Here is a 15295-nt window from a genome sequence, read left to right on the forward strand (position 1 = left end):
CTTTACTAATTTTCTACATCACTTTTCCTACATACATATACATTCCTGACTTGTTACAAATATAATTCACTATTCCTCATCAATAAAAATATACAGTATTCATCATAACCCATTTTCTGATATTCACATTAGCTTAGTACTGTAGTTTATCACTTGTTACTTAAAAATATTAATCAAACCAACAGGTTTCTCAAAAGAGTGCTTAACTTGACTAGGGTGAGCGCTACAGATGCAAGCACACAGGCGGATGAGAGAATAGGAGAGTTGGGGAAATGTAAATCATAGGAGCAAAAAAGGAAAGGGTAATGGACATACAAGATGTTACACAGACATGGCAACATTTGGTGATTAAAAAAAAAAAAAAAAAAATGCTCATAAGAGATTAATGAGTGATCTCTCTAAGTAGCCCACAAGTAATTAGGTTATTTAGTATTAGCCAAGGTTGGCCAGGGGGAAAAAAAAAAAAATGCTTATAAGCAAAGACGAATGAAGATGTTCAATTACACATTGACAGAAAAGAGACAATGTTGTTCTGACACCAAATGAGGTTATGTCCTCTACTTGAAATCTGATCAGTCAGTACATACAGTCCAGTATATACAGAAAACAGCATTTCGGACACCCTTCACAATGTTATATAACATTCTGCAACATCCTCAAACATGCAAAAACTGCAACAGCCTGTTTACTTATCAACAAGTTTTAAACAGATTATAATTTAACATTCAATTATAAACTCTTCTCAGGGTATGGCAAATTTTAACAATGATGTCATAAAATTTTTTTCATAAACATCAAACAATATCATCACACTTCCTATGCATCCAAAAAGCTTCTACAACGAAGCTATGACTACATATAACCAGTCTGAAAGGCTACACTTAGCATTTTTAGATTCATAATTGTCAATGAGTGGGTATCACCTTAGCATATTCTTACATGAAAGTAAAGCACTGTCAGAACAGTAAACTGATATTTTAATGTGTGATTTTGGTGCTATAGATGTCTAAACATTGAAAATATGCCTCTTAAAGATACAGTACTTTAAAATTTAGTGCTCAGGTCTATATATGACAGATGGATTAGTGAATCTTTTTTAAAGCCAACTGCTCAAACCATCACTGACGATAACAAGATCCTCTATAGCATCTAAATTCACAGCTTATTCTTGAAAACTGGTAGGCATGTACAAAGTCCCGTGAATAATAATAATAATAATAATAGTATTTTCAAAACTTTCACTTCATTTTCAAACCATGCAAGGCTTTAACATCACTGAGGGAATTTATGCCAAGTACACTGCATCAATAATTTAAAGGTACCATCTGTGAAACTAACATGCCAGCTTCATGAAATGCTCCTGTATGATCAGTCTTGATATGAATACATATAACACTGTACTTAAACATTAATGAAACAAATATAAGCTTGATCTGCTTTGGATAAGTTACATTCAAGACTTTCATCAATTAAAATTCCATCTTCTCAGTCCAGAACAACTAAAAGTAAAGATCTGAAATTCAATCATTACTGCATCAGAAATAGTACTAAAAAAACTAAAAGGAGGACATAATAGCATAGTATTAATGATTCAAACAGCATTAACAACTCCCATTTGAAATTCACTACACTTAAAAGGCCGAAACCAAGGCTAAAATGGCGAGTCAAAATTAGGGAGAAAACTGAAAATTAATAAACTCTGCATTCATAATAATAATAATAATATTTAACAAACTGCTCCCCTGGGAAAGTGGAAAAAGGAATACTATTCACATTTTCCCTGCACAGCATGAATTATATATATATATATATATAACGACAAGGGACCTGGGCTGAAAACCTCTCATCTTTGTACTGACTTGCAGATACGGTAAACTCACCACCCAGCCTTTGAATTGGGGGCAGCCTCACACTCCTTATGACTCAAGGAATGGAGGAAGGACAATACCTGGGACTTCCTTTCTCTTCTGATCTGTCACCAGTGAGATCAAAGTCATGCTTGGGATCTTTCAACATGTGGGAAACTGGAGTAAAATTAATAATAATAATAATAATAATCATCATCATCATCATCGTCATCATAATATTATTTCCATCATCCTCCCTATATCTTAATAAAAAAAAAATAAATAATAATAATAATGATGTAATGGCAATACCCAACAACCTACGTAAAAAAAAAAAAAATAATAATAATAATAATAATAATGTAATGGCAATACCCAACAACCTATGTAAAAAAAAAAAAAAGTGATCCCTTGGTTACAACGCATAACTGGTACCACACCTAGTGGATGATAATGAAAATGTTCGATAATGAAAGCACAGACCCTATGAGATTTATCCTAATTGGTTTTAGGCACCCCTCATAACACCAAATTTTCCTCTATACAATTTAGACCCACTAAATCGATACATACTGTTATGGTATCAGAAACACACACAGGCATGGTTAAGTTAATCAGCACAATACGGAATAAATACTACCATATAGAGACATGAGATGAGCTTGAAGTAAAGGGTTCTAAGGCTAGGGATGGAGAACTAGCAGTCTCCATAACCTGGGATCAACTCCTTGAATCCCTTAAAGACATCAGAAACCATAGATTTTGTATCATCATTGTCAGCAGAAACTAGCTCATGTGAGCAATAAGGATGTTTCTTTGTTGAAATATGCATGATAACGGGAGGAGCACTGATATACCGTATATCTAACCGTGATAATGAAAACTGCTATAACCAAGGGATTACTAAGTAGACCTAAATGAACGTGATGGATTATGATTTTTCCCCCCCTCAAAGTGCTAGCACAAAACTTCCCAATGATGGCATATTCTAGATGCATAAAAAGTAAATGCCATGAAAAGTGGCCTCTAGATAAAAAATCATCAGTGAACAATAATACTGTAATGTAATAATAATACTGTAATTAATAATAATAATAATGATAAAGCAGAAGCAATAAAAATAGTAAAGGCACAAAAAAAAAAAAAGCGGACTAGCAAGAGAGCTCACAAAGACAACAGAAGCAGCTTTTACAAGAGACATAGATCACACACACACAGAATAAAGAGGGACACGAGACAAGGCAACCTTAGCTTATGAAGTTAAGTGCATTAAGCCTCAACGTCCACCTCCGCAACGACAGGTAGCTGAGTGTCAGGTTACAGGTTACATGGCCAAGAAAATTACACTGGAAATAGAGCAAATAAATGCTTAAAATTATAAGGATGCTAAGTGGCTGCTTACTTCATGCTGGTTCAGTGTGATGTGAATTACAAATGTGATGTTACTACTAGTTTCAGTAACATATATTCATTCCACGGGAGTTACTGGATACAAAAATATCAATTCAGTACTGTATTAATAAGATTATTTTTGTCTCTTAATGCAAAATATGCAGAGGAACTGTAAATCAGTACTGAAACAGTTCTACTTACTGATGTACAGCACAAAGCATTACTATATATTTCATGGAAAAACTGTGATGACAGAAATCTTACTAGCAGTCATTTGCACACATTACAAACCAAAACGCCTAGTAACCAGTAGACCCGACACTATTTTATTATACGGTACATACTCCAACTATTTCTGACTAGCCAATCCCTAAATTCCATACACTGAGTTTTACAACATTCAAGAGGGCAACAATAGGAGACAGTTGGCAAAGCGCTCAACACTGTTATATATATGTATATCAAGTAGAGGTAAAAAAAAAAAAGGCAGAAGTGTTTCCCGTTTATATCACATTGGAATCTCACCTGAAACTTTGCTATCATCCATACAGTACATCAAAAACTCTTACAGAAACTATTATTTTCAATGTCATGACATCATCATACAGTTTTCTGCTTTACAAGCAGAACAATTAACAATATACTTATAGTCACAAAACCTATTCTGAAATATTTATCTTTCATCAGGTGAAACTCCAAAGAATACAATATATAATGTACATTTTCATTTTTGAGTGTTTCAAAACTATCATGGACTCGACTAGGCAGAAAATGGTAGAGTTTCCCACACTGAAACATCTAAGGCGCATTATGACTTATGATTCTAGTTCTGGAGGGGGAGAGGATGAGAGGGAAGGGAACTAGGCTAAACAAAAGGTTTATGTGAGATCTTGTCCCGGAGTGGGCAGCTAAAAAGGACAGGGGTGGCCCAGGGAAATGTTACTCGACGTGAATCAGACATATTTTCTGTCATTAAACTACAAGAAATTTTACTGTGGCCTTAGGATACTTTCAGCAACAAATAAGGAACTGTCAGTATCTAATCTGCACAGAATGATACGGAAAAGGCATAAGAGAAATTATTTTCAACGTTACAAAGGTAAATTAATGTACTGTGCTCTATATACCAGTATAATTAAAATATTCACTAACTGATAAATTGTGACTATTCATTCTTTATAACTGAGACCAATAATGTAACATGAACTGCTAATATCATCAAGGCCTACTGCAAAATGGATACTTGTAAAACTGGCTTACATTCTAAGAGAATTTATTGCATTCTAATAATATATATATATTTTTTTAACCACCAAATATATACATGCCCCTTGGGTCACCACCTTGCTTAATTGCTAGCACACCACCGTGTCCCTATGGTAGCTTGTCAACATTTAGATTGTCATGTCACAATTATCCAGTGGCTGGCTGATTTATGGAAGGTTGGTGGAAAAGGACAGGTAGGAATCGCAACACTGCAAACTAACTATTTCCAATAACTACTATGGTGTCAACACCTTATGAGATTATTCATGCTCAGAGAAATACTACATATTATATATATAATTATTTCTTCTCTATGTATATATAAAATCCAGAAAAAAGTATCACATTGTGGTTGTGTGTTTAGTTGAGTAGAATATAGTATTTATAAGAATCGCCGGCTGATGAATCGCGGAGTATATTAAGCGGCTTTAAACCCATGAACCACATGTGAAAGGCAAGCCGGCAGCCAATCACACTGCCTTCTTTTCTCCCTGCCAGCTGACAGCAGATCACGAGCCAGCGATGATATGTTATCAGCAGCAAACCACAGAGTACTTAGTAAATCACACATCCTGCATCAAACTGGGGAAATGCGAAAGGAAGCTGATGAAGGGGAAAGGATGTTAATACGGCTACTTTACCTCAATAATGCACAGGATACTGAATACTGAATAGGCTTCACGTGTTACTTAATGGATTCTAATTCATATGGCACTACAGGATATGTGAGGAAATATGATGACCAACACAACTACAACCCAAACCCCATGATACTGAACTTCACCCAAGATTTAGGGTTCTGTGGGAAAGAATTCTTTCTTTTTTTAATGCTATGGGGGAGGGAGGTTGGGGCTGGAAGATAATGAAGCCATGATAAATATATGTCTGTTAATGTCAAACACAAAATATTCTCAAGATTATTTTTAAATACTACCCCCCAACTAGCTATGAGAAGTGTGGTTAAAGGGATAACTGCTGGTTCAAGGGTCTTCTACCACAACTATCTAAACTTATTATTCTCTTTGGCCTTTATTACAAGAACAGATGGCTGTAGGAAGTATGGATGTTGGTAGGGCTGTAAATGGGAAATGCAGTAAAGTGGTGGAATAAGGCATTCATTACTCCACAGTAGGGTAAGAAAGATTATTCAGTACTGAAAATATATGGTCTGTTAGCCTCCATTCAGCAGATATAAAAATTGATTATAATAGTACAGCATAAACATACATATATATATATATATATATATATAGTAAAGTCTTAGGAGCTCTAACCTACATAGAATGAGGCATGAATGTTGACGTCAATGCAACATTTAAGAGTGATGGTTGGGATGGAAGATTTTATATACATTTTTTCAAAGTAACCGTTCTTCAGAATGAGGATGTTACTAAGAATCATCTGAAATTATGTATGCATAATGTTGTTAGAATATAACAGATCACATACAGACAAGATTACAATAAATCATCAATGAGAGGAATGCTGGAATTAAGCATGTATGAAAAAGTTACCCATCTTGTATCTACTTTTTCTATACTACTTTCATTTTCTCTAATGCTACTAGGCTTGCTACAAGAAACTGATACATACAGGGATTTTAAAATTGTCTACTTTGTACACATTCGATGGGATATGAGACAAGAAAAATAGATGCAACAGTATAGATGAGACAAATGATTATGAGGGAATGTTTCATCATACTACCATAAATTACTACTGTACCACTTTCAAGTCTACATACTACCAATTCTTAATACTTTTGATGTTAAAGGGTCACATTCAACTGGAGTTCAGGATTCTACAGAATGCTGCAGTGCTTCTCACACATACAAGCATACAAGTAACGTAGAGTGTGACATACTTCTTACACACAAAAACAAAATTTACATGGTCACAAAGTTTTCAAAACTTGCATGTAAAGTAATAAATTTGTATTTGATCATGATGTTTGGTTAAACAAGGTCAGAAATCTTACTGTACAGTGCCACATACTTTGGCATGGGAAAATTACACTTCTACATACTGTATACACAATACAGTACTCATGTGGACAGTTTCCTCTGCACATATACAGCACCTTATTAATTAAATATGTAAAACTGTTAGTCTGCTAACTTAAAGTGAATACACTTTTGAATCAAACAGTACAGACAAAAGAAATTACAACTCCTCTCACCAAGACCACTACCACCATCATGCTTAAGTTCCTTATATCCCTCATATATATCCACTACTAGCCTGTTTTCCTTAAGTTACCACATTATTTTTTGTTTATCTCAGGCAATCACTATGCCTCTTATGACTAGATACTGGATTATCAAAATCCTCTCAGTATGTGTGAACTGGCTTTAAGTAATACTTTAACAATGTACATTCACCCAGAGCTACTTTCACTTTAGCAAGTGCAATAGATTCATATGACCACCACAAGTTTATTACCAGTAAGTTAAGTCATATGCCATACTTATTTTGAACAATACTGTCAGCTTGTCTTCAATACATATGCCAACTTGGTGTTTTATGACGCGGTTACAATAATATTATGCACACACATTAAAGTACTTCTGACATCAGCTGCTGCTTTACAATGGCTGACTTTCGATATGTACGAAATGATATGCAAATTAATAGAGAGTGCTTAGGAATAATTACAATTGATCTCATTCTAGTTTCAGTTAAAAATTATTTAAGGTTACAGAAAACAAGACATCCACAATGCCAACAAAAATGGAAGAGCAACAACATTTTTAATTAAGGGCTTGCATAACATATTTTAATGTACGTAAGATTATATTTAACCATTTGTTCAATGGTTAATAACAAAAAAGTTATCAACACTGATTTGACTGCCAACAACAATGTGCAAAAAATTTAACTTTTAACAAAGAAATTATAAAGTACTGTACAGTACAATTAAAGGAAAGTGTCATGTACTCAAGAAGGGACTGCAAAGCTATCAATGTAAGGCTGTGATTAACAGAAAGAGTTTAAGTGGAGGCTGGTGAAAAATTTATAAAAGTTACATGGTAACTGCTGTTATTTACTGGTACAAGGTACAAATGCAATGGAGAAGCTACATATATTACTATTTATACGGTTAGAAATGAAGAATGTTTTTGACAGTACAGTATAAACACTGTTATATGACCTGACACTGAAGAAACACTTGTATATATTGCATTTTAACTAATATAACAAAACAAACTACACTAATTCCCATCTAAATTAAACTAAAGCATTTGGGAATATATCTTTTACCTGTTGTTTATCCAATGAAGATAGCTCAACTGAACTGCTCTACCTCAATTTGATGCATGTTTGAAATTCAATTTACTTACGACCATAGGAAAAAAAAAAAAAAAAAGTGATATAGTACAGTAACCTGATCACATGTTGCATAAGTGACTGATCATCATAAATGGATGAATGACTATGCATAACAGTTATGTGGGATTATCATTATAATATAAAAGCAACTGAAGCAACTGTCCCTTCCAAATGACTGGCATAATTCTTGCATCGAGTGAATAACGCTAAAATAATTATGTACAAAAGTTATAGCTACAGAAGTACACAGAGGGCTGGAGAGATACAAAGTACTGTTGTCAGGTGATAATGAAGAAGGGGGATACAATAATGGTACTATCTAATGGAAAGGGAGAGGGTGCAGTGAAACTGAAGAAAAATAGGGAAACTTGAGGAAAAGCAAAATACAGTTGGCAGAGTATGAATTATAGAATAATGCCAATGCAGACTAGAAAATGAACAAGAATGAAACCAAACTAATCACATACAACAACATGCAACACCAAAGTAACACCAATCAACTGTACAACTGGTTGTGTAAACCACCAAGTACATTACATGTAATACTGCTAAGATGATGCATAGGCACACTCCTCAAGGCAGAGAACACTACTAGGAGGGGAATTAGAAGTTTCAAATGTTAAAAGTGATAACATTATAAAGGAATTTAACAAAAAAATATATACTTATGTTGAAGAAAAAAGTTTGCAGGGGGGAATATTATTGTGCATATCTCTCAAGATTATTGTAATAATATACACTGTTCCAGTATGAATTTGTCTGCTGAGGAAGAAAGTTAAGGGATTCTTACAACATCCAACCCTCTACCCCACACAAAATCAAAACTCAAACTTGATTAATGGTCAATACATTGTGTACTATGGGATAGTACTACAAGGATTTTTATTTAAAGGTGATCAGAAAAAGGCTGCACTTTTCAGAATAAAATGCAGGATAATTTACATGGTAGAGAACACCAGTGCACTGCCACTGTCAGAAGAAAGGATGATGCAATCCTCATTACTTATGCTGATAAAAGGAAAAACACCTTTAACACTTTCTGAAGTTCAACATACGAAATTTTGTCATAAACTTTTGAGAGAGAGAGAGAGAGAGAGAGAGAGAGACAGACAGACAGACAGACAGAGAGAGTCAAGAGCCCTTTTCAATAAGTTGCACTGTATATCTGCTGGACTGGTGTGCTATATATTTAGTGAAGCAGCAATATGCTACCAGTGCTTCCACTAGGGCAGAGGTGATAAACATGGTGCAGTACTGAAGTACCAGGTAAATCATGAATGGTAATTAACCTTCTTAGGAAAGGTATCACTGGAAAAAAAAAAAAACTATGATGGAATATTTCCAGTGCTTGTGATGAATTACCTTGCTACAAAATATGATTACTGTAATGAGGAATAAATTACTGTATCTTATATTTAACAAAAGTGTTGATGACAACAGGATTATGGTTTGAAGATGGTACTTAATCAATTAGTTAATGAAACAACTGATGACTGCAATATTTGAGTTTACAGATTCTAATTAAGAGCACAGACAATGGAGCAAATATAAATGCTTATGACAAAGCCATTAGCTTCAAGTTTAAAGACAGTTCAGGGAACAGACAATGGAGAAAATCAGGTGCTTATGACAATGGCAATGGATTTTTAGTTTTGGAAAAAAAAAAAAAAAAAAAAAAAAAAAATAGACAACTGAGTTTAATATAGTTTTAGTCAATCAACTCCAATAACTCAAGTCAACTTCAAGTGTTACCATGCTGAATGAGTGGTAAAAACACTCTAACTTAAAATAAGTACATACACTATATATGACTATAATAAATCTGAGGCATCTATGATTAAATTCACTCCAATTACACATTTTTTCTTATATTCTTGCTGCTTTTGAATTAATTTCTTCAGCTTCACAGAGTTCTCAAACAAAAAGGGTTATATATAGCCTTCCTTTATTCATTCAAAATTGAGGAACTCTCTTAACCTGAATAAGACTGTCTAACATGGGCAGGAATAAAGAAAAATGCCAATGGATTGATGGGATTAATGTAAGGTAACGTCAAAATTAACAGCAATAAGAGACTGAATATGAAATACCTGACGAATATTCAATGATTTCAGAACCAGGCTAAAATTAGGCTGGTTCTAAGAGTCTTATATCAATTGCAAAACTGAGATCAGGAAGATTCCATGTGAGAGAAAATAGCATTATCTGCCATTTCAATATGCTAAGGCTGAGCAGGTAATGATGATCATGAAAAGGGCACTTGATTAATAATGTTATTGTATGCCTGGACATACTCATTCAAATATACACTAGGACAGCTGGTAGGTTGGCAATATGAAGAAACGACTGATAAATGGGTGGGAAAGTGGTGGATGATAATGCAGATAACTGACAGAAGAGAGAAATTACAAATATATACTTGTACATGCTGATAAAATTTACAAGTATGATCATGAGTTTACAAAGATCAAATGTAAAAGCATTAGATATCAATGTCAACCCTTTCAATATGATGATATATTTTGAATTTTATTCTTACTACTACCTGACAATTTTTATTCAACTTTTGTGAGATGTCTTGCAATGAAGGGGTTAACAAAGGCTATATATAACACCTCAAGTTTGAAAACTCTCTCCCAAGCTGAATAAAGCTGTCTTGAGATACCAAGAAAATAAAACAATGTAATCATAATGTACATATGAAGGATGACAGAATGGCAACTCGAAATGTGGAGTAAGAGCATCACATAACCAGTGATGTAGAGAGGAAAAGAAATGATAAGGGCAAGAATAAAGAAAACAGTTACAAAGAAAATGTAATGGGAAAAGGAAAAAAACAAAAACAAAATTAGAAACAATCATAAGGTACTGAGGAAATTACAAGAATCAGTTAACTGACAAAGGCTCAAGTTACAATACGAATAAAACTGAATGGGGTGTGCGTGAATCAGGGACACATACAATGAGGCCCTGAAATACCACCGCACATTGCTGGAATAGTGGTCCCAAACCAGACGACTATTTTCATTATGTCCCTACACATCTTCATCTCTCGGGACACAGACTTTGATTGGCTAGCAGACTGAAGGCTAGCATGGGGGGCCTCACTTGACTGGTGGGTGATGGTGGTGGTGGTGGTGATGGTGATGCTGATGGTGGTGAGAATGGTTGTGGAAAAGGTGGGGTCGCCCATGGTGGTGATGGTGATGGTGGAGAAGACTGCCAGCAGAGTCCACAGTAAGAGAATTGGTTCGGTTTCGGGGCTTCTGATACGGTGAATGATGCGATGGAGACCCTGAGGAGGTATGGCCAACAGGGGGGGAGGAGCTTGGGGAGGGAATGTAAGTAGGGAAGGGGCTGGGAGGTGATGGGTTATGAGTTGGAGAAGCAGTGCAGGAACGGCTCGCATAGCGCTGGTCTGATACCCTAAGGTGCATCCCAGTGCGTCCACTGCCCCCTCCCTCCTCTCCTCCATTTCCTCCAGCACAATCCTCACCAGCACCCAAAACAGGTGGGTGGAGAGGAGTGGAAGGTGTAGGACACCTCCGTTCACATGTAGATGTCCCGGTGAGGCAGCGGAGAGGGATACGATATATCCTGAAGGGTTTGGCTGCATCTCTATCCAGCACTGGGAACAAACAAGGGGTCACACCTGCTGCTGTAACTCTCATTGTACTACGCATTAAGGTAGCCATACCCATATTCCTAAGAGAACTTCTTCCACTGGCAGTTATAATGCTGCAAAGACCTTTGACAACAATGCAATATATTACCCTAAACAAACTGTCAGAGCCATATTGTACTTTTATTACAGTGCCTTAAAATAACAAGCAGGTAAAGAAAGTATTGACCATAAATACTTGTAAATACAGTATTACCCTTACTTTACTACTACAACTACTACCGTACTACTGTACTACTACTAGTAAAAGATCAGTATATTTTGCTACTGCACATCCTGATATCTACAGCAACTCTATAAAATATTACTACAAGACCTATAACCAATTCAATACTGAACAACTCTTACCTGTGTATTCCTTGCCATGAGGTGATGGTGGGGGTGAGAGGCTAGGATCCCTTTCCAAGCGGTCCACCTTAACACGCTCCCGTCGCATAGTGAATGACTCCGGAGCCGTTGTTGCAAAGAAGATGTCACTCTGAGGAAGGGCAACAACTTTTGTGGCACATACAGAACAGTTTTGCTCTTATTGTCATCAGCATCCTGAATCAATGTCCATCTATAACATTTCAATGGGCAGTATGCTTTCAGATACAAGACTAAGAAACACAAATGATATCAACAGTATCCAGTAAAATTATCTGTAGAGTTATCCACTCATAATTCAAACCCTGACATTCTCAGCTGCACTCCACAGGCCCTACCAATCAAACACTGCTGTACTTTGCCACTTTAACATTTTACTGACTGCAAATTCAAAATTAGGTGCAATCAGTCTTGTACATCTCTTAACAGGCTTCATCCATCCTCTTGGTCAATTCACTGCTTTCTCAACATTCAAAGCCTCACTTTCTTACATATTACCTACCATATCATGACCTTTTCTTTGCCTTCCAAACATCCACCTTCAAATGCACTTACAAATATCCTTTAACAACCCTATTCATTTTTACTCTATGCTGTGGACATGCTATTATGGGAGATCACGCTCTTTTATCCTGTAAAAAACAAAGTCTCTTCCTTAGTCCACATCTTTAGTGATGTTCCATATCCTGTGCAATTTGCATTATTATGAGGAGGACAAAGTTTTCACGAGTCTCTCGTCAAGCAGCGGCATTTTCTCACACGTGAGTGGCCCAACGCAGCCCAGTCCAACCTGGCCCAACTGTAACATTTTTGAGTTGCTTATATCACAGCAACCACAGGGCCAGTCACTGCCTGGTTTACACCATATGATAGCCCACTTCTAAGATCTGTTTCTGACAGGTTTCATCACACCTAGGCAGTGCACATGGCATATGACACACGACAAGTACAGCATGTCGAAGATCATCAAAAGAGGGCCACAGAATGGAGAGTTTGTCATAAAGGCATGAAACTTGGTAGGCAGATAGCCATCAATATACTCTAGGTATCCTTGGGGTGTAAGGTGACATTTCAATGCTTTTGGATTTAACCCCTAAAGACCCCATTTTTCTGAAGCCATGCTCCACCCCAACCACTATTCAGGGTTGATTTTTTAACTTTCACCAAGGTAATTTTTTTTTTTTTTTTTTACAGATCTGAAGGGCTTGAATTTACACATCTGAAAATGCCAATCTCAGTCCCCTACGAAGGGTGATCAGAAAGTAATGACAGTTCGTGCTATAACATGAAAACCTTGAATGATGGGAGGTAGGGGAGCAAGGAGAGTGCAGAGTTGCCTGTCCTTACGAGTTTGAACTTGTCGCCGTATGCCTGACTTTTCTTGTTTTATTGTTGTGAGTGAATGCTTCACTCTTGTTTTTGCTCTCTGGCCAGAAACATGGATTACTCGAAAGAAGGCTGCAGGTTCTACATTTTTACGAGGTGGAAACTGGGAAAGAAAGCAACAGAGATTCGAGGGGAATTATTACACGTTTATCCAGACATTACTCCTTCCCTGGAAACTGTTTCCCGCTGGATTCGTGCTTTCACAGCAGGAAAAACTTAATTGAAAGATGAACAACGCTCTGGACGCCCCCGGACATCCGTGACCGAAGCAATATCTGTCCGTGCACGGTCCATCATTGACGAGAATCCAACTGTAACTCTTAGGTTCTTAGCCTTGGAGCTTGATATCAGTTATGGGAGTGCATATGACATCGTGCATGAACAGTTACACCTGAGGAAGAAGTGTTGTCGATGGATACCCCATTTGTTGACTGATGAGCAAAAGGCTGAACGGGTGAGGATTTGTCGTGTCTGGCTTCCTGAATTTGAACCAAATGGTCCAAAACGGTTCTCAGATGTTGCTACTGGAGATGAGTGTTGGATTTCATTCTTCACAACCCGTGACAAGCAGTCAAACATGGTGTGGTTGGGCGATGAAGACCCTCGACGTCAGATTTTGAAGGAAGGATTTCGCAGCCGGAAGTGCCTTTTCACCATCTTTTTCAATTCTCAAGGACCAATATGCGTGGATGTGATGCCTGAAAAGTCCACTATCACAGCCCAATACTACACAGACCAGGTCCTTCCACAAGTCTTGGAACACAAGGCCAACACCGCACCAACCCGCCGTCGGTCTCGCCTTTTGCTGCACCACGACAATGCTGCACCCCACAAAGCTCGCCTCACTATGTAGTACCTGGAACAACAAGGTATAACTCTGCTCCCCCACCCACCCTACTCCCCTGACCTGGCTCCCTGTGACTTTTGGTTGTTTCCAAAAATTAAATCTGCCATCGCTGGGAAGCAATTTCATCGCATCCAAGACTTGGCACGGACCGTCAATTCAGAACTCCGAAGTATACCGTCTTCAGAGTACCACGCTTGCTTCATGAAGTGGAGAAAGAGAATGGAACGCTGCATAGAGGTTGGAGGGGAGTACTTTGAAGGAATGTGAGTCATAGTTTGATAGTTCTTCATGCTAATAAAAGTTTATGGACTCACTGTCATTTCTTTCTAATCACCCCTCGTAGGACTAATGGTTACTGCATAACCACACGTCAAAGATAATAAAAGTCCCCCATGGCGGTGAGAGAGAACAAAAAAATTGGCAGAAAACTAATTTTCCCTAGAGGACCTTACCAAAATCAATGAAAAAATGTAAGACATGTTTCTATTGATGAAACTAGGTGTAGAGGTAAGCATGGGAAAAAAATAAATAAAATAAAAATAAATTTTTCCTCAAACCGGAAAAATTCAGCAAAAACCTAATTTTTGCTAGAAAACCTTACTAAAATCAATGAAATCAATGTAAAATATATTTATATCAATGAAACTAGGCATAGAGTCTGCATGAGTTAAAAAAAAAAAAAAAAAAAAAAAAAAAAAAAAAATTTTTACTCAACACGAAAAATTCAGCAAATAACCTAATTTTCACTACAGAACCTTACCAAAATAAATGAAATCAATGTAAAATATGTTCCTATTGATGCAATTCGGTGCAGGAGTCTGCATGAGGGTAAAAAAAAAAAAAAAAAAAAAAAAAGTAAACAAGGCCGATGAATGGCAGGGAAATTTACTGCGTCATATTCGAGACAAAGGATAGGGAGGGAGGAAGGTGGAGGTGGGGTGGGGATTTCTGGTGGGGGTGAGACATCCCCCCAATGCAGGGGAGGTGGTGTGGGGGGTATTATGGCAGGAGGAAACTCACACACAAACCTATTATAGTGGGGAAATAGCCACGTCATTCGATGTAAAGCAGGGGGTGGAGGGACGTGAAGGAAGCGGGCTCATGGGGTGGGAGGGTAGCAGGCATAAGACACCCTCCCCATACGATGTACATGTAGTATTGGTGAATAGTTAGGGTGGG

General features: G+C 36.9%; 1 protein-coding gene across 1 annotated transcript in view; it reads right to left on the reverse strand.

The window, feature by feature from the left end:
• Positions 1 to 10939: 10939 nt before the first annotated feature.
• Positions 10940 to 15295, reverse strand: part of LOC145417325 (GTPase-activating Rap/Ran-GAP domain-like protein 3) — a 750816-nt gene continuing 746460 nt past the window's right edge. The window contains exons 25-26 of the mRNA XM_080286003.1: positions 11866 to 11995; positions 10940 to 11463 (exon numbers count right to left, since the gene is read on the reverse strand). Coding sequence (XP_080142129.1) covers positions 10940 to 11463; positions 11866 to 11995 — 654 coding nt within the window. The remainder of the gene's footprint in view (positions 11464 to 11865; positions 11996 to 15295) is intronic.

Source organism: Coenobita brevimanus, chromosome 110, assembly GCF_032717465.1.
Source record: "Coenobita brevimanus isolate Jiangsu-jjx chromosome 110, ASM3271746v2, whole genome shotgun sequence".
In the NCBI taxonomy this organism is placed as follows: domain Eukaryota; kingdom Metazoa; phylum Arthropoda; class Malacostraca; order Decapoda; family Coenobitidae; genus Coenobita; species Coenobita brevimanus.